The sequence below is a fragment of the Balaenoptera physalus genome, assembly GCF_965194825.1.
Source record: "Balaenoptera physalus genome assembly, chromosome: 18".
Classification (NCBI taxonomy): Eukaryota; Metazoa; Chordata; class Mammalia; order Artiodactyla; family Balaenopteridae; genus Balaenoptera; species Balaenoptera physalus.
In genome coordinates, this window is record NC_138899.1 from 69,085,904 (window position 1) to 69,106,970 (window position 21,067).

Below are 21,067 nucleotides of genomic sequence, written 5' to 3' on the forward strand. Positions count from 1 at the left end.
CCTTTTAGCTGTGTTTCCTTTAGGGGGGATGAAGTTTACATGGATCCACTCACATCGCTGTTGCCTGGCCCCTCAATTCTAGTAAACATGTTTACAAAGCCTCCAACCATGGGAGAATCACGAGGGCGGTGGCCCCTGTGCACAGGTACGTGGACCAGATGAGCTACCTGCCAACAGCTTCCGTGAGAGAGGCAGGTTTGTAAAGATCACACAGCAGCCTGCTGGGTCTTGCAGCCAACTTTCTGGTGAACAGCGATAACCACAGTTTCCTGGTGGAGTCGTGAGCTGGGAGGCACGAGCGTGGCAGTAGTGATGTCCTGTCTGGTCCGTTTTCTTTCAGATTTTCGGCCGGTTTGCTACGAGGAGCCACAGCACTGGTGCTCAGTCGCCTACTATGAACTGAACAACCGTGTTGGGGAGACGTTCCAGGCTTCCTCCCGAAGTGTGCTTATTGATGGATTCACAGACCCTTCAAATAACAGGAACAGATTCTGTCTCGGACTTCTTTCTAATGTAAACAGAAACTCAACGATAGAAAATACCAGAAGACACATAGGAAAGGGTAAAAGCAACATGTAGTTCCTTCCTATATTCTTCTGAGCTAAAACGTGAAAATAGAAATAAGCCATGGATTGGCTGCATGGCCTAGTGGGATGATCCCAGGGCTGGGATCTGGGAGACTGTTCTGGGGATATTGTTGGGAAAAGCATGGGAGGTTTTGTAACCTTAGTGTCTCTACCTCTGAGGTCGGCACAGCATCTTCTGGGGGGTGGCGTAGGGTGGGTATTAGGAAGACGAACAAGATGATAAATATGAAAACAGGATGAAATTATTATTTTTATTCATTTATTTATTTGGCTGCGTCAGGTCTTAGTTGCGGCGTGCTGGCTTCTCTCTAGCTGTGGCATGCGGGTTTTTTCTAATTGTGGCATGCAGGCTCCAGGGCATGTGGGCTCTGTAGTTGTGGCACGCAGGCTTAGTTGCCCCATGGCATGTGGGATCTTAGTTCCCCGACCAGGGATCGAACCTGCATCCCCTGCATTGGAAGGCAGATTCTTTACCACCACTGGACCGCCAGGGAAGTCCCAGGATGGTATTATTGAAGAGAAGTATTTTGAATTATTTTTGAATTGCCTGAAATGCTAAATAGGATAACTTCTGAAGAAGAGGAGTTCTGGCTGGATGATTATTTATATCAGGTGAAGTTACCTTTAGAGACTGAGAAGCTAGGCAGTTTAAAAAATCGTTGACTTATTAATGTCAGGAAGCCTTTGGTAGGGGATTGGGGTTCTCCTGTGTCCAGGCATTGTTACAACAGCGGAATAAGCACAGGCCTCACTGGGGTCTGGCTGTGATGCTTTTGGAGCCTGTCTCATTGGCATGACCAATCCCAGCTGAGCATGAGGCCTCGTTGAGGATTTTAAGTTCTTTTCTTTTCTATTCGAATAGTTGGCAGTGTCTGAATGGTGCCTGGTTGTCCACTGTTATACTCTGGAATCACAGGTGTAAAGAACCTTCAGAGTCATTTGATCTTTTCTCTCCCCGTCTAGCACTTATACCACCTTGGGAAGTAGCCACGAGCCTTTTATTTCAAATTTCCAAGGGAGATTCAATATTTCACTTATGATGCTTCCTGTATTCTTCCTAACGTACCTCCTAAATGTCTCCTGTTGTAAACCTACAGACCACTGACTAGAGGCAGGCTGAGTTCCTTCACTCACGTTGACTCTTAATGGCAAAAGTTACTTTCTGTTTATTTTATCCTGTATCTTTCCATAGTAGCTTTGAGGTGGCTTACAAGAAACCTTTACAGTGAAATGATAAATGAAAAATAGAAAATCAGGAGCCTGGGGGTGAGTGGGAGAGAAGAATACACGTATGTCATCTCCAAGAGTTACCATTGTAATTGTAACCATTGTGATTGTGATTAAACTTTTCCTCTGGAGGTCAGAAAAAGGAAACTTAATCTGTAATGTAACTTTTATCCCAAAGGAGGAAACATAGTCATTCCTCAAAGGAAGTAATATTTTGACTGAAATCTTAAATATCTCAGGTATGGTTTTACTTTTAAATGATTTTTATAAGAATCTTCACGTGAAATCTAAAGGTAGAACGTTAAAACGTAATGTTGTAGAGCTGTTTGCTATAGGGCTTTACAGATTGGTCTGCATATTAGACTTCTACTTATGCCACTTGATCTAAAAATAGAATTAAAATATGCAAGGACTGTTAAATACCTTCTGGGAAACTTTCTGCAAGTAGTTTGTTCAAGGTGCTGCTGATGTGGATGGACAGATGTACAGGGTTGGTGTCATGTTAGTAATTGAGAGATAATCCACAGGGTTAAAAAAAAAACATAGGAGCAAGAGCCAGGACTGATGACCTGTTACAAAAACCAGCAAGCCTAGGAAATGCTCACCTGGATGGAAGGGCACTCCACCCTCAACATGGTCCCCAAGGCACAATTTTCTCAGAAAGCTGCTTTGGAATTGTCCTAATGTGAAAAGATAATTTTTTAAGGGGCTACAAGCCATGCCATAAAGCATGGCATGGAATATTTCAAAGCAGAGCTATTGGTTTTCTGTGAGGTCAGGGGGCTCTCTCTCAGGGGCCCCCGTGGATTTTCTGGTTCTGAGCTGCATGGCTTCCTGGAGCACCAGCCTGAGTAAGTTTGCAGCCAGATGCACCTTGAGGTTAGTGAACAAGTTAACGTGTTCTGTGGAGTTAGTTACTAGAGGCACTCAGACTTCACAGCTATGCATTCATCTCGCAAATATTTATTGAGCATTTAATCTTAGCCAGATGGTTCTGCCACTAGGGATGCAGCAATGGGAAACAAACAAGACAAAACAAAAATCCCTGGCTTCGTGGATTACCTACAACTAAGGAAAGACAAACAAGAAATAATACACGCGCACACACACACACACACGTCAAATGATAATTGTCCAGAGAAAAACAAAGGAGGGAAAGGGAATGGGGAGGGTAGCCAGGGCAGGCTTCCTAAGGAGGTGACATCTAAGCCGAGAGCTAAAGAGGGAATCGACAGTGTGGGTACCAGTGGGGAAAGCTTTCCAAGCAAAGGGAAACAGCAGGTACAAAGGCCCTGAAGCCTGCCTGGCATAGTGAGGAATAGCAGGGACGCCAAAGTGAACGGAACAGAGTGAGCAAGGGAGTGAGGAAGTCATAGAAGAAGCGGGGACAGGACCCGGTCTCAGGGCCTAGAAGCCATGTAGAGTGCTTTAACTTTGCCTGTGTGACATAGGAAGATGGAGTTAAGTTGGAGTTTATAGATCTGAGTTTTCACTTCAAAAGGATCCCCTGGCTGTTATATCGAGATGAGACTGTAGGGGGGTGGGGGGTGGGGCAAGGGTGGAAGGTATCTACAAAAAAAATCTTTTTATTATGGTTAATGATGGGCCATTTCTCCCCTCAGTAGTTATCAGTTGCTTTGAGGTCACTTCCGGTTTGTGTTCCTTGCCACTTAAGTTAGGGAAGATGGCTGGTCCTCTAAAGGAAGTTCATGCCACCACCGGTCAGCAGGGCATGTACTTTGAGTTGTTTTGTGTGGCGGTGATGGTTTATGCTGACTCACCCGTGCTCTTTCATCCTGCTTTCCATCTAATGCAATGCACTGTGAGGCAGCAGGCTTGGTACCAAGCCTTTATTTGTATCCTTACAACAGTAACAAACCTATTGCTTTGACCTCTCTAGCCAAGTGCTTTAAAAAGCCGTAGGCTAGTTAGCACTAGAATAGCCAGGAGCTGCTGCTTCAGTATCAGAGGCAGGACTTCAAAGAACCTGGAAGAGTGCATTCTACATGAAGTCTGTCCATATTCTTCCTTGAAAACCAGGCAGACCACTTGAACTCTTTCAAATGACTGATAGCTGCCCCCACTGATTTTCCCTAATGTGTTTGAGGCACCCTGGCAGACTCTTACTCATGTTATTTTTATTGTCACCCTACAAGTTAGGATTTCTTAGTCCCATTTTATGGATGAGGCAATGGAAGCTCAGAGAATTCAGCAGCGTACCCATGGTCCCACGAGTGATGTGGGTTTGCACCCATGGCTCTGTCTGTAAGGTCCAGTTGCTCCCTTCTGCTGGAGGGGAGGGACCCTCCTGCTTTTTCATCTCGGCACCCCTCTTAGTTCAGCGCTTGAGGAATTGAGTCTTTCGATATGGAATGAAAATACTTATCATATGCTGCAGGCATGATATGTCAGAATCACCTCTGAGATCTTGAAATAAGGCCCTCATAGTACTAAAGTGATGAAATTTTACAATGATTTACTTTAAAAATGTAAATCAGAGAAGATTTTGTGTTTTCCCCACAAGAATATTCTAGAAAAGGAGTACCTCACTGAGTTACACAGAGCTCCATCGGAGGATTATAAGGATCTTTGCAGAAAAAAAGATGAAGAACTGCTGACATATCATACCTATCTGTGACTGCGCAAAATAAAGTGAAGGTTATTTCCTGATGTTTTGGGAGTGATGTAATAGCCAACTTGGATCACTGGAGTATAATATGTGCCTGCTTTTTTAGAGTGGCTTTTAGGATGGCCCCGATTTCCAAATAATGAGGAAAACCGCAGTTTTGAACGGACTGCATGGACATACATGTGCTGCTCTTAAGGTCATTGAGGTTGGATTATATTTCTTAGAAATGCACAACTTAATATAATCCTAATCAATGGCACTGTCATTTCTGAGCACCTATGATTTGTGCTGTAACTGAAGTCAGAGCCATTGACCCTCGTAATGAGCCTGTGCCGGGTTCTTGGTGTGAAAGGACACTTGGAGTAGGACGGGCAGGTTTCTCCTTTGCAGCTGCAGACATGCTGCGTGTGTCCTGGCTGCTGGCTGTTCTTCCTCTCATGGGAGAAGGAGTGGGTAATTATGATAATTCCTGAGGCATTAGCCCCAGGGATTGAACTTACCGAGGCAAACCGAGACCTTCCCTGAACATAATTATCATAGATTCCAAATCACTGAATTGCTCTTGGAATTAGTTTTTCACCTTTTAATGAATCTTTATTTTCTTGCACATCTCAGCTTGTTCTGTAGAATCCTAGTAATGCTTCCATGTTTTATGAAAGGAATTATCCTGAGGCAAGGGTTTGGTTTGTCAGTTCCTTAGAAGGAGGGTCTGCATCTCAGGGTGATTTTTTTTTTATGTATAAATTTATTTATTTTTGGCTGCGTTGGGTCTTCCTTGCTGTGCGTGGGCTTTCTCTAGTTGCGGCGAGCGGGGGCTACTCTACGTTGTGGTGCACGGGCTTCTCATTGTGGTGGTTTCTCTTTCTTGCCAAGCATGGGCTCTAAGCGCGTGGGCTTCAGTAGTTGTGGCTCACGGGCTCTAGAGCGCAGGCTCAGTAGTTGTGGCACACGGGCTTAGTTGCTCCACGGCATGTGGGATCTTCCCAGACCAGGGCTCGAACCCGTGTCCCCTGCATTGGCAGGCGGATTCTTAAGCACTGCGCCACCAGGGAAGTCCTCAGGGTGATTTTTGGATTGCTTCTTTCTCAATGGATTTAGTTTCCCAGTCTCAAAATGTCCTTTCCATTCTGCCTTTGAATGTGTATAAGGTTTCTCATCCCTGAAAAAGCAAATCCTAAAAAATTTTAACACAGAATATCATACTGTTGCAGTTATTACACAGGGCATTGCAGAATACTTCATATCATGAGAAAATGTTCACACTATTTTAATACGTGAAAAAAGGTTATAAAAGATCCTGTAGAGGATGATCCTAATTTTGTTTAAAATGTGTACATAAAAGACTGAAAGGTATATGACACATATTAGCTTTGAATATTTCTGGGCTGTGGATTTGTGGCCGATCTTTATTCTTTGCATCTCTGTATTTTATAAATTTCCTCTAGTGGGTCTTGTTGCTCCTGTGAAGATGGGGTGGGACCGGGCATGTCCAGGCATGCTGGGGTCACTGAAGTAGTGGTGAGAGAGAAAGCATCACGGTTCACCCACCCTGGCAGAGTTGCCGAGTGTGCGAGTGCACAGTGGGCATTCAGCGTAGGTCAGTTGGGACCAAAGCTGCTTGTTCATCATATTGTCCAGAGAGACTTAAAGTCTTCAAGTATAGCTTTAGGGGACTGATTTTGCTACCAGCCCAGAAGTGGCTTTGTGTGAACTGGAAGGAACCCATTTCTCAAGAGAAGTTTCTGCCATCTGCTGGAGGAGTCTTCTAATAACTGTACAAATCTCGGAAGACTGAGGCACACCCTGGGTTTGTGCAGTGCACAGCTGCAGGCACTGTCCTGGGCGGGCCCACCTCCATCCTCTGGACCAAAGCCCCGGTGTAGATCTGGAAATCTTTGCTTTTATGTTATTTTTTGATCATACACTAAAAATTTTTTTTATTTTGGAAAATTTCAAGCTTACACAAAAGTAGAGTCATGTAATAAATTTTCATGTGACCATCTCCAGCTTCAATAATGAGTCACGTTCTGTACCATTCTTTTCCCCAGTCCCATCACAGTATTTTTACAAGAGTATTTTAAAGCAAATCTCAGACCTCGTATCCTTTCTCCCATGTATTTAAGTATACGTCTAACTACATAAGGAATTTCTGAGAGTATCGTCATTAATTACCCTCAGAAATATGCACTTTCTTCAAGCTCCAGAGGATCCTGACAGTCAGCAGATTTCAGAATAGTTGTGCGTCTTTGATGGGGAGTAAAGACTGGTGAGGCCCTGTGCCTTTGGGTTCCTTTGAAATCTTGATCTTACTTTAGATGGCCTGGACTCAAGAGAATGTCACGCTGCATTTCATAGAGTTTCTAAGTCAGTACGATTAACACTTCTTCACAGCGTTTAGTTGGATAGTTCACTTGTATTTCAATAAACAGTGCATTTTTTAATGGGAAAAAAATAAAATAGTTGTGCAGAAGAGAGGGCAGCAAAGCCAAGGGGAATATCAATTACCAACTCCAGGGAGGGTGTTGAGTTTGTGCTCATAAGTTCAGGGTGTTTTCCAAGCAGAGTGGAGAGGCATCAGGGTTCTCTGAGCTGGGCTGTGGGGTGATGAGATCTACTTTCCGCAGGGATATCATTTCCCCACCCCCACTCCCACTCCGGAGGGGATCCTTGCATATTCCTTCCACTTCGGGACGTCCCCCTCTGACTGTTAGTAGGTTCCACAGCATTGGAACCCACTCACCAGCCTAACTAAGCCGCTGTCCTCCCCGCCTCCCCTCCATCACCTCTGTCATTCAAGGCTACAGAAGATGCCAGAAGGGACCTACCTGCAGCCTGACTCAGCAGATCCAAATCAAGCCCAAAGAGTCCTAATTAACCACCACACAGGACTCCAGACTCCCTAATCTCCTAAGGGGTGGGTGCAGGCACACACAGATGGAAAACTCAGATGAAGAAAGATGCAGCCTGAGAAGAGAGGTAGTCCGAGGTGTGGGTACAACTTGCCCGAGGACCCCGTCGCCGGGCTTCTCTCTTGTCTCAGGTAGCACCTTCTCTGGGCGTTAATCCTTACTGCTCACTGTTCTCTGTGGCGATCTAGCATCTCACACATGTGGTTTGAAGCCACTCTTCTGGCCTGTCAAATGGATGCAAATAAAATCCCTTGCTTACTTGACTCCTTCGATGCCGCTGTCTCTAGCCCAAATCCAGCCTCCTTCGCAGTGGGGTTGAATTCCCCCTGGTCCCGGTACTGAGGACTGGCTCCGGCTTCTGCGGGTGCATCCCATTGGCTCTGCCCCTTCTTCTCGCTCAGGATGCTAAACTACTGCCTCCTCGTTCAGTCTTTTCTCTGCTTTCCGTGCTCTGCCAGCATGTCTGTGGCTGCGGATGAGACTTTAACAGGACTGAAAATCCTCCCCTAAATAAACACCAGAGTCAGATAACAAAAATCTGTTCTCCTTAATAGGTTCTGGGAGAATTATATATTTGAAGGTCATTCAATTCAAAGACATACTAAACACTTAGCAGCCTCATGTTCTGGCTCTTTTACCACCTGCTCGCTCTCACTTTGAAAAAACTCACAGCTACCCCAGAGGCAGGCCTTCCCCCTGGGAGTTTTTAAAGGAAGTCTGCTTGGATTTGCCCCTGCCTAACCTCCAACATGTCGCTGCAGCCAAGTAACTATGTCCCAGCTAATTAGGACAGTCCTTCTGCCTTCTCCTCACGGCCAGGGCCACGGGTGTCAAACCCCGGGCCGTTTAGGGGAAAGAATGATGGAGATGAGGAAGAAAAGGGAGAGGAAGGCTGAGCAGAGGAAGGGGAGCTGGTCTGATCTCGGTGCTGAGAGGGGAACCTTGGCCTGAATATCAAGAGCTGTGCTTTATCATTGTGACCCTGGGTCCATTTCTTCAGACTGTGTTGGAGTCTGTGGTTGGGATACCTAATACTGAAAACCACTCTTCTCTAAAATTGTATTAAGGGAAAGGAGATCAGAAAAGGAAGCCATAAAGCTGGCGGGAAGTATAATGCAGAAGTGCCTCCATTGCTGCGGCTGTGTCCGAAATGTTTTCTAAATGCGGAGTTATGCACACCAGGGTCTGAGAACCCCTGGAGGTCTTCAATTCTATTACTTTTAAATGTTTTATTTTTATTTTTAAAAGATCCCAAGTCTATCACTGTAAGTACATTCAGTATCATTTCTACAAACCCCTTTTGCCGCTGCACAGCGATTGTACTTACAGTCATGTTGACACTTAGTGCTGGAGCACTTTGTTCCTGCTAAAAGGTTGGGGAACAATCGTTCTGGTGCTTAATACTCACTAGACTAGAACATCTCCATCTCACCTAACCCCAGTCCCTTGTTATAAATTTATGTGGAATCTTAAACCCAGACATTGGGAGGGAAAGCAACAACTGAAATTTACTCTGAGCAGCAGCGTTCTCAGGACGCTTTGCCTTTCAGCTCTAAGAATGTGAGATAAAGTAGCATAAACTACATTTTGATTGTGAGTTTTTATATTTTATCTGAAAACGTGGCACAAATTTCACCGTTTGTAGGTAAAAAGAGGCATTGTTTCTATGACCTATAACTGTAGGTGATAAGCTTTAAAATAAAATGGGCCTCTTTGAGGTATTTATTAAGAGAAATGGATTTATAATTGTTGGTGAAATAAAATTTAAACTTCATTTATTGTTCTCTCTGAAGTAGGTTTAGTGTATGCACCTAAGTATTACCATGGTACTATCTGTGTCCAGTTCTTTTTTTTTTTTTTTTTGATGTGTTCTGCATTATGTATTTATTTTGCATCTAATATTATGAGATCTTCCTTTTAGAAGGAACAAGCGTGAGATTGAGCAAGTGATGGGAGTAGTACACGAGAGCCTACTTCTGTGTTCTTGGTCCTGATCGTAAACCTGGGTTGCAATCCATTTTTAAATGGACTCATGGAAAAAATATAGATGATAATTAAAGCAAGTCAGCCTTTGGGGCACGTGTGGTACTAATTGATGATTGGTGATATTAAAATTAACCTCACAGTTGCTAGTCACATCTCTTGAGGTTACAGAGGTGGATGAGAAGGGAAGGGTGATGCATCCAAGCGAAAAGTCGGTGCTGGTGTTGGAAGACTGTGTTTGCCTCGTAGGCGTGCACCTGTACTACGTCGGGGGAGAGGTCTACGCCGAGTGCGTGAGTGACAGCAGCATCTTTGTGCAGAGCCGGAACTGCAACTATCAGCACGGCTTTCACCCGGCCACCGTCTGCAAGATCCCCAGCGGCTGCAGCCTCAAGGTCTTCAACAACCAGCTGTTCGCTCAGCTGCTCGCCCAGTCTGTCCACCACGGATTTGAAGTCGTTTATGAGTTGACTAAGATGTGCACCATCCGGATGAGTTTTGTCAAGGTGAGGAGTGCTTGCTTCCCGATGGTAAGATGGAAAATGAAAAATAAAACCAAAAGCACTCTTTGGTTGACGTGGCAGTTAGACAGCCAGGGCAAGTAGACAGCAGTTTGCCAGGGGGTGGGGGTGGGGGTGCTCTATTTAATTGTTTTTTTTGTTTTTTTTTTTTAAAGTAAATACAAATTTAATTTAAATTTTTATTATAAATTTTACAGTAAAAGTAAAACAAACAATATCCTAGAAGTCAAAATTCTACCTACAGGTAATGGCAAGAGTAGGGAAACTGCAGAGTCCAAATTTTACCAAACAATGTACAGCTTTCCTGATCAGCAGCTTAGCTGGGAAAAGCATGAGCTTTGTAAGCGAACAGATTTCAAATCAAATCCCTGCTCCCCTAACTAACAACTGATCAAACAAGGTAGCTATGCTATCTTTTTTTTTTTTTTTAACATCTTTATTGGAGTATAATTGCTTTACAATGGTATGTTAGTTTCTGCTGTACAACAAAGTGAATCAGCTATATGTATACATATATCCCCATATCCCCTCCCTCTTGCGTCTCCCTCCCACCCTCCCTATCCCACCCCTCTAGGTGGTCACAAAGCACCGAGCTGATCTCCCTGTGCTATGCGGCTGCTTCCTACTAGCTATCTATTTTACATTTGGTAGTGTACATATGTCAATTGTTTTTTGGAAGAGCTTCTCCATGAGTATGAAATCTCTTGTTTAGCAATTTTAAGAAAATTCTTAAGCATATTACTTTTGGAGGAAAACCGAGTTAAGATAGTTATCTGATTTTTTTTTTAACGCATAAGATAAAGTGACAATGATAATTGTATAGGACTTAATGCTACAGAGATTCTTCCATCCCTCAAATTGCTGAGCACCTGTGGTCACTCAGTAAATGTTGGTGAATTTACCTGAATCAAATAAGACACTCTCCTTACTCTTACAAAGCATACAGGCAAATGGAGCAGTCATATTTATAAATAAGCTACAAAACAGACAGAACTGACTCTAATACAAGATAGTATGAATTAAGTGCTGTTTATAAAGGTATAAACAAATTGGGATAGAAACATTATGGGGGTTGTGATTAATTCTGAGACAGCAGTAGATGTTCTGTTTATGAATATTTGTTGAATTTATCAAATTAGATTTTATTAAAATTGATGTGAAGGTTGGAGAACGGAGGAAAAGTTACTTAGCGGGAAGGAAAAAAACTGGATTTGCACGTTGAAGCTAAAGACCTCAGTTTCATCGTCTGCTGTTTCATCCCTCGCAAAGCACTTGCAAATAATTCTAATATTTCCAAATCTGAGCTTGTTTATCAAACTGAGTATATGTACACAGTTTTCCCATTGTCATATAGGAATCAGTATGGCTTGTTCCAGGTTTTTTCAAAGTAAAATTTATTTATTAATCCTTCAAAATTATCTTAAAAAATGTGTCCTGTTTTTCTGTACTTTTTTTTTTAATTTTATTTTATTTATTTATTTTTGGCTGCGTTGGGTCTTTGTTGCTGTGCGCAGGCTTTCTCTAGTTGCGGCGAGCAGGGCTACTCTTCATTGTGGTGCGTGGGCTTCTCATTGCGGTGGCTTCTCTTGTTGCAGAGCACGGGCTCTAGGCAAGCGAGCTTCAGTAATTGTGGCTCACGGGCTGTAGAGCGCAGGCTCAGTAGTTGTGGTGCACGGGCTTAGTTGCTCCTCAGCATGTGGGATCTTCCCAGACCAGGGCTCGAACCCGTGGTGTCCCCTGCATTGGCAGGCGGATTCTTAACCACTGCACCACCAGGGAAGTCCATTATGTCTTTATTGTATATATAATTTTAGTAATTATTTTAAAAATAAGAATCGAGAATAGAGTTTCCAATTGAAAAAATGACTTCTTGAATCCATTTCTTTCATGGTGACAAAGCAGTTTTATTCAAATTTACTGTTAAGCTTTAAAAGTATTTTCACACTGTCAGGCAATTAAATACCTGAAAATCTTTTCAAACGTTCTGATGCTTCAGAGCCAGCAGAGGGCGTTAAATTGCCATTAACGAACAACCATTTGACTTGGCGGTTACTTTTTTCTAGGCCTGTGTTTTTCAAATTAGGATAAAAGGCCAATATCTCAGACGTAATTATTTCACTGTAACATAAGCTTGCATAGAAATCTTATTTTCCTAAGATCAGCAAGATGTATTTCTCAGATATGCAACCTTTAAATTCATAAAACTACACAATTCACAGAAAATAAACTATAATTATATTGCAGGGACTTTTAAAAACATAAATCCCTAGCAAATATAAGTACAGATGATCAGTGTAAAAGAAATGTACAAGTTCTCATCACAAGAAAAAATTGCATCCATGTGAGGTGGTGGATGTTGACTGAACTTACTGTCTTTATTTTTACTGTCTCTCCTATGGATGGTCACAAATGGCAAATTGCCAGAAGTGAGCCAGCGGGGGAGAGGAGAAACAAGCTTTGTTCATCAATCCTGAATAACCAAGAGCGCCCTCAGCCCTCGCTTTACAACGTTCAGATCCAGTCACTGGTCTGTAGTGAGCAACCACTTTGTACAGAACACGGGTCTTCAGCGTTAAGGGGGTGAACATGAGTTCAAGCTCCTTTCCCTGTGGAAGAGGAAGTGATTTGCCAGGGTCTCCGGCATGGCTAGAACCCAGGCCCTCTCTAGGTCCATGAATTTAGTTGTGAACCCAGGAGGAAACCATGGATGGGGACTCAGGGTATCTGGTTGATGCAAAAGTCATGCTGTACTTGCAGGAACGTGGAGTTCACGTTCTCAGGTCCCAGGAGCTGCCCCGGGTTGGGTGGGCTGTGTCCACCGGGCCTGCTGGGGCCTCTGAAGGCTGCCTGTAAAGTCTGGCACAACCACTCCGCTCCGTTTTTGCTTTTCAGGGTTGGGGAGCCGAGTATCATCGCCAGGATGTCACGAGCACGCCCTGCTGGATTGAGATTCACCTTCATGGACCACTGCAGTGGTTGGACAAAGTTCTGACTCAAATGGGCTCTCCACACAACCCGATTTCTTCAGTGTCTTAACAGTCCTGTCTTAATCCACATTTCTATAGGATAGATGCTATTGCAGGCAGTGGCTTATATCATTTCAGATTTGCAACTAACTGAAGTTTCTAAGTACATGTGTAAATACATATAATATATACTATTCACATTTTGTATCACCATTTGTTTTGTGCTTTCTAGTTAACCTGATGCCAGTACAGTGCAATTAGAAAAGCAGGTTTTTTGTGCCTACACTGTAATAAGCAGCAGCTTCTTTTGTGGGAGAGAACAAATGAGAGGCAACTGTAGGAACAGTATTTGAAGGGTGTTGGTAGAATAAAGGCAGCTTTAGTCCACCATGTCATGTAAGGCATGTTGTGTGGCCAATCTGGAAAAATATTAAAACTGTTTACGTAGCAAAAATCAGGTACTAGCAGCACTAGAGCAAATAACACTTTAGGACAAAACAAAGCTGTCAAACCCGTAAAATTTAAATAACCTCACTGTTAGTGCTACTGGCCAAAAAAAAAATAATCAAGCTTGTAAAATCAGTTACATAAGGTAAGTCACATAAACTTTATTTCTGAAGTTGAAATACCTATAGCTGGACTATTGTGCTGATATGAACGGTACATTTTAAACAGATTAAACTGTGATGGGAAAAGAAAGAAACTGTGAAGCTGAGAGTCATGTTGCCTCATTATCTACCACTGTAAAAAAAATGAATGAGTCTAATATGGGAAGATAAATATGAAAATAGCATGAAAGGAGCTATATCCCCCAGTTGCAAAATAAGACCAGAACTTAGTCTGAGAATCACCCACAGAGATGCCTGCTTTCCACATAGGAAATCTCGGGTTCCTGTTTTCCTGGTGATTCATGTCAGGCAGCTCTGCAGATTTCTGAGTCTGCACAGTGAGCTCTACGGCCATGTATGTCAGTCAGTCCTGTGTGCGGAAGCAGTAAAATAAGAGCATTGGACAAAAGCACCCTGTTTACTTATACCTTCTCACATTCCCACGTTCAAAGTCTCTAGGTGAGGGCATGCCTTTTGCCACATTTTCCTCACATGCTGGCAAATATTAACTATTCACAGATGACTAAAACAGTGGTGAAGCCTTTGAGAAAATCTAGACACACCGCTGTGATCAAATTTGAGTTATTTAACTTAGTGTTTCTATTGATTAAATGATCTGCTGGTCATATGTGGTAGCCTCTTCTAAAACTAAAGCTTCATACCTGGAAATAACTTCCCAAGTAAGATAATAATTTCACAATCCCTATCATTTCTGAGGAACAGTGGTCCTGAATAACAGGACATTTTAAAAAATGTATCCACAACATCAAAACCTGTTCTTATTTACCCTTGGATGATAAAGAGAGGAAAATTTCCCAAATTCCTAGGTACTTTCATATATATATAATAATTCCCACCCACTAAACACTGCATTGCTTGGAAAAATATTTCACACTCTTTTTAAAATGTGTAATTTAAGAAGGTAATTATGCTTGTAACAGACGGTACTTCAGTGATCCAGGTTTCTTCATTTATACATTCTGTCTCAACTCTTTCTAGCATTAGTGCATAGTAGTTGTTTCTCATTAAATTGTATTCAAGGTAGGAATGATCATGTGAAAAAGATATATGTGTGAGCTACTGCTGTCACCTCTTGTAATGACTAGTGTCACCTAATAGAGGCTTCCCCATATACAGTAGAAAATATTACATTGTACATTAAATCTAGGTGGGCCATTTAGTGTTTAGCAAACTCCGTAGTATATTGGTGCATCAACTATGTATGTGCCTGGCACAATGTTAGGTACTGTAGAATCGAGTGTAAACAAGAGACCCGTCCCAGCCCTCTGGAGCTGTAAGTCTTAAGAGTAAATCTGTTTGTAGAATCATCTTCATGTTTCAAGAACTTTTAAAACAAACCATGCAATCTTTCTTATGCTTGAAAAAAAGTATAATTGACTTCTTAATTATCTCTATTTTGAAGCTGATTTCCCTTCTCTTCTGAGCAATCAAGTAATGGTTGAAGACTTCCTTGGATAAATGCTACTTTTCTTCTGTGTCTCAAAATTGGGTTTTTCTCCTTTTGCTTCCCTATTTTCCAATAATTCCCCATCTCCCCTTTTCTTGGAAAAGACATTAATATGGTGAAGTCATCCTCATACAAGTACTGTTGCATGAAAGAGCATTAGGTACACGTGGTTTGGGCTCCAGAGAGCAAACATAGCTTTCTGAATCTCTCCATCAGTGGTCAAACTCCTCCTCTGGTAGTCTTATACCTTTACAGGATTAATCGGTACTAGTTGCTTATAAATGACATGAAAAAATACATTGAATTTTCATGCAGCTTTGGGAAACCAGGACAAAATATTCCAGTGAATCCAAATTATTTCTTCAAAAAATAAATGATTAAAGTGGTACGTATGCATCATTACCAGTCCTATCTCACCAAAAGCCTTTATTAAGATACTGTGAAATTCAGAGAATTTAGAATTGATGAGAAGTTAATCCTTCAGTCACTGTAAGAGTCACATTTTAAATCAGCCTTTTAACATTTTTGCTGGCAAGAATTGTTAAAAATTGTAATGCAGTATTTGATTTCAAACTTCTAAATGTGCTCATTTAGCATTCATTCCTTGAGATAGACAATCCAAAAAATGTCATAGCATTCTTTTATAGGATAGTGAGCAAAGTGGACATGCTAAGCCATTAATTGCATCAGCCAAACATGTTTAAGGTTGCCATAGACAAGGATTGTGCAATAGAGAATAACAACATCTGGCCTGCTCACAAGACCCAGAACATTTATGGTGTTGTTCAAGCCTGTTTTTTGTGTTTTTTTATTAAAAATTTGAGATGTGAAAAGTTTGTTTTAGTTAGATGATATTTTAATACCTGCCAGTGCTTTGGAACTATTAAGATGTCACTTCTCAATACATTTATGTTTTGTTATTCTTTTTTTTACACTCAGTATAAATCAGGAGAAGTTGTACAACAACCTAGCATTTAGAATTTCCTTTTCATTGTCTTCCTAGGAACTGAATACCCCCATCACAGCAACAAAAGCATTTTATAAGTACCACTTGCTAGACTTTAAGCACCTGCTTAACTTTGAGTATGTCCTGAATATTTGGTATATATAGTCAACAAATAAAGCAAAATATAACATGCATTCCAAATTTCATCTTTTTCTATTAAGGATTTAACAGCTGAACTATATGACAAGATTAGGTGATCCTGGCATATGTTAAGTTCAAATTAATGTAAAACAAACCAACAAAAAAGAAACCATTTCTATTTAAGTAATGTTTTTGATTATTGTAGCTAGGCTTCAATTATCCTTCAAATTCACACTTACACTGTTACCTGATTGTTTATAATAAAGAATACTGTGCCTATGTGTCTTTTGGCTCATTTTTCCCTGCAAACGTCATAGAAGGATTTGTTGCATATGAGTCCTTAAGATGATCTTAAACCATCCTATTTTGAAAATAGGATGTTTTTGAAATCCAACATCCTATAGAGAAATTAGGTAACAGTTTTGAATTAAACACCTCAGAATAACTGGCATTAAATATAGAACCTTGCAGGGAGGGATAAATTAGGAGGTTGGAATTAACATATACACATTTATATATAAAATAGAAAATATATATATTCATATATAAAATAGAAAAGAATATAGAACTTTGAAGATACTTTGCAGTAATTTTAGAAAGGATATGCATAGAAGCTTTTTTTCTGGATATTAGCAAATATTAAGTGATATTACAGTATATAGGAGAGAATGAACAATTTTATTACTGCATACATCTGTACATTGCTATATATTACCTATTAGAAAGGTGCTAAAGAAGGCAACTGAGGAAAAACTAAGATGAAATCCAGGAGGAATATGAACATATCTAAAAATGTAAATGTTCTATTCCCTCCATTTAAATTTCCTTCCAGTCTATAAATGGAAGGGGTTAAATACATAAATATTTTGAGAAAACTTAGCTGCCTTAACTTAATCAAAGTTTTCCTTTTTTTATTTTTAAAGAAATGGAGCCCTTTAGTCAAAAGAAATATTTTGTGGAGTTCCAAAGTGTAAACAGATGAAAGACAAGCTATTCTGGTTCGATACAGGTGAGGATTATGAAGCTGTAAGTTTATGGAAAGCAGTGTTTGTGTCTTGCTTGTCTTTGCATCTCCCATGGTTCCTGACCCTGTTCTTGCAACCAAAATTTGGTATTGGCACTTCAACCACTAACTAGTACAGATTTTTAAATATATCACTGTATAGACATAAAATATTGTCTTTAAACATTAGCCCATCTAAGAGAAGGAATATTTTCATCATCCTAGGAACTTCCACGTATTCGTTTATTAGACGATTCTTGTGCATCAGCTACTACCAGGCAGGCACCATAGATGGCAATGACAACACAGTTTCTGCCTTAAAGAAGCTTATCATCTGTGGAGGAAATGAACAAGTAAACCAATAAAGGTCAGTGTGCTATCAGTTGTGACAGGCTGCCAGGGGACCAAGCAATGACACCTCTATCAGGCCCTGGATGGGTACCCAGGAAAGCTTCTGGGCTGATACACCTTGCCTTCCTTCCCATCAGTTCCCTTAGCAAGTCTCCAAGACATTTCTAAACCAGCCTAGGTGCCTGATCTCTGTGCTCCCATCATAATTCGTGCTCATCGACGGTCAGTTATCAATTCCTGCACCATATTGTTTTCTTGTCCATCTGTCTCTATGAAGCTGGGAGCTTTTTAAGGGCAAGGATTGTATCTATTCGTGTTCAGCATTTTCCAGCTGTTGTTTGTTTAGGAAGGCATTTGGGGTTCACATTATAAAGGCAGAAATGGTATTTGTCTCATTCTCCTTTTTTAAAATCAGCAATTATTTAATTTCTTCTCTTCAAAATAAAAATAATTGCAAGCCTTCAATTACATGTCCAGTGACCATGCTGCAGCTGGTGGGGATGAGAGAAACATGCTTATGATTTAGTTTGCAAAGTTTCAGCTGCACAGCAGTAGCAAGGGAAGATAACTTTGACAGTTAAACTGTTAAAATTGTTTTTATTCTAAGCACTTATTTTCAAAATGTGAATTTGAGCAAAGACAAGATGCATAGGAATTCTGATGTAACAAGTTAACAAGGAGTATAAAAAAGGTAACAGTTCTGAACGTTTATCTCTGTATGATCACTGATGATTCCATTATTTGCATGCATCTGATAAAAATGTTATGTATGGCCTCAGATTTACTCCAGTAATCTGAAAGATGATGTTAAATGGAGTGAATATAATGAAAATTATATTCAGGTTTGTTTTCTTTAAGCCAGAAATTACTCACACCTGCAGTATGTTATTTGGAGATAATGTTTGCAAGTGACAGGCTAAATTTTCTCTAACCTCATCATTTAGAAAGAAGAAAACTAAACATTCTAAAAATAACCCACTGATGTTTAATGAAGATGCCTGTGGAGAGAGGCTCAGGAGTAGGGGTAAGAAGACTTTTTCTATCAAGGGGCAGACAGTAAATATTTTCAGCTTTGCCGGCCATGTGGCCTTTGTGACTGTTATAACTACTCAACTCTGCCATTGTAGTGCAAAAGCCACCCTAAACAATGTGTAAGTGGATGGGCATGGCTGTGTTCCAATGAAACCTTATAGACACTGAAATTTGAATTTCATGTAATTTTCACATCATGAGATGATTTTCTTTTGATTTGTTTTCAACCATTTAAAACTGTAAAAACTATTCTTAGCCTGCGGCAGTACAGAAATGAGCTGCGGGTTGGATCTGGCCTGGGGTGGGGTGTCCCAGTTTGCTAAGCCCTGCTCTGGAGGCTGAGAAGCTGTCTTGAATGTACCAACCACAGCCATACGCCCATCTGAATGCAGCCTCAGGAGACACCCCAAGCCCGACCACCAGAACCCCTCAGCTAAGCTCAGCCAACCCTTAACATTGTGGGTTGGGCAGGAAGGTGATTATGGTAAGCCACTCTGCTTTGGGGTGGTGTGTTAGATAACTAGTCATAAACATGTGGAATGTTGATGAAACTTTTTCTTTGCTTCATCCAGAAGCCTCAGGTGGGAGTAGCTTCTCATCGCAAAGCACAGGCATGCCTGTTTGGAAGCACCTACAATTTTTTTTTTTTTAAACATCTTTATTGGAGTATAATTGCTTTACAATGGTTAGTTTCTGCTGTATAACAAAGTGAGTCAGCTATACATATACATATATTCCCATATCCCCTCCCTCTTGCGTCTCCCTCCCACCCTCCCTATCCCACCCCTCTAGGTGGACACAAAGCACCAAGCTGATCTCCCTGTGCTATGCGGCTGCTTCCCACTAGCTAGCTATTTTACATCCGGTAGTATACATAAGTCCATGCCACTCTCTCACTTCTTCCCAGCTTATCCTTCCCCCTCCCCATGTCCTCAAGTCCATTGTCTATGTCTGTGTCTTTATTCCTGTCCTGCCCCTAGGTTCTTCAGAACCATTTTTTTTTAGATTCCATATATATGCATTAGCATATGGTATTTTTCTCTTTTGACTTACTTCACTCTGTATGACAGTCTCTAGATCCATCCACCTGACTACAGATAACTCAATTTCATTTCTTTTTATGGCTGAGTAATATTCCATTGTATATAAGTGCCACATCTTCTTTATCCATTCATCTGTCAATGGACACTTAGGTTGATTCCATGACCTGGCTAGTGTAAATAGTGCTGCAATGAATGTTGGAGTGCATGTCTTTTTGAATTATGGTTTTCTCTGGGTATATGCCCAGGAGTGGGATTGCTGGGTCGTATGGTAGTTCTATTTTCAGTTTTTTAAGGAACCTCCATACTGTTCTCTAGTGGCTGTATCAGTTTACATTCCCACCAACAGTGCAAGAGGGTTCCCTTTTCTCCACTCCCTCTCCAGCATTTATTGTTTGTAGATTTTTTGATGATGGCCATCCTGACCAGTGGAAGCACCTACAATTTATGATATGGTTGCCACTCTGGTTCTGAACAGTACCCCGGCTCCATTTGCTCTGCCAGTGAAACCGCTGTTTAAGAGATCTCTGTTCAAAACACTTTTCTTTCCCAGACCACGTGGGAAGACTTGCCAGTCTGGTTGCTACAGGTAAAGCATTCAATTGCCACCTCCTACTGACACCAGAGGCGAGCTATGACATTTCCCAGCGAGGTACGGTGCAGGCAGTAAGGCAGCACTGGCCTCTGAGGATACTGCTGTTCCCACCACCGCTGTGGTGATCCCAGCCTCTGACCTTCATCTTGTGGCCAGAGAAGAGTCCAGACAGCCTAGAGCTCTGCTGGTCAGAAAGCACCCCACGTTCCTTTCCAAACTGGGTACCTGAGAATTACTCTGTGCATCTCTGTTTTAAATTCTCATTGCCCTTCGGAATGGGCGGTGCCTGGCCTGGGCAGAGGATGTGGTCATTTTCCAACTGCTAACAAAGCAGGAAGTGTTCAAGAAAGTGAGGTCCTGGATGGACTTTAAACCCCATTTAAAGGTAGCAAATGTCTGGGACTAGGAAGCAAAGGGCAATGTTGATTGTTGCTGGCACTGGAGAGGTGAATAAGAAATAGAAGAGACACAGGAAACACGGTAACATAGCATTTGAACGTAAGAAGAGAGACAGGTACCTGGATAAGAGAGGAACACGTGGCTGTCTTGGACAGGCAGATCCCAGGCCACAAGGGTCCACGCACTGGCACAAAAGGCAAGGTGTCCCGGTCCTGAAGGCTATTTTAGAAAGAAAAGGCCAGCTCTGCAAATGTGACAGGAGCCTGAAAACAGGGTCTCTGAGCACGACACTGCTTGAGTTTCCATACTGGCAGACAACTTTTGGTGATCTTAGAAAAATACTGATTTCTCTAAGCCTCGGGGTCCCTCATTTTCTGAAAAGAAATAATGCTGTCACAATCACCCATCACTGCCGCAGATGGTTCTAATCAACATGATGGTGAAGTACAGGTGTGTATGTGTATTTTAATATGATATATTACCATAATAGTAATAAATTTTTGTGCAAATATTTGATGTTAATATATCCTGCTCCTTACTAGATTTTCAAAGGCAACCAGTGTAAAATCTTATTAGTGGACAGTGGTCTCCAACTGAGGACAGTATGTGACCCAAGTTGCAATTATATATAAGAGAGGAAAACAAACAGAAAATCTCACTAG

General features: G+C 41.5%; 1 protein-coding gene across 5 annotated transcripts in view; it reads left to right on the top strand.

The window, feature by feature from the left end:
* SMAD9 (SMAD family member 9) overlaps positions 1–13,387 on the top strand; it is a 58,790-nt gene extending 45,403 nt beyond the window's left edge. For 4 of the 5 annotated variants that reach the window (XM_082435704.1, XM_082435707.1, XM_082435706.1 and 1 more), the window contains exons 4-6: positions 341–562; positions 9,585–9,841; positions 12,749–13,387. In XM_082435704.1, coding sequence (XP_082291830.1) covers positions 341–562; positions 9,585–9,841; positions 12,749–12,892 — 623 coding nt within the window. In that variant the 3' untranslated portion in view covers positions 12,893–13,387. The remainder of the gene's footprint in view (positions 1–340; positions 563–9,584; positions 9,842–12,748) is intronic. The other variant, XM_082435708.1, reaches the window with a different exon arrangement.
* The last annotated feature ends 7,680 nt before the right edge of the window (positions 13,388–21,067 follow it).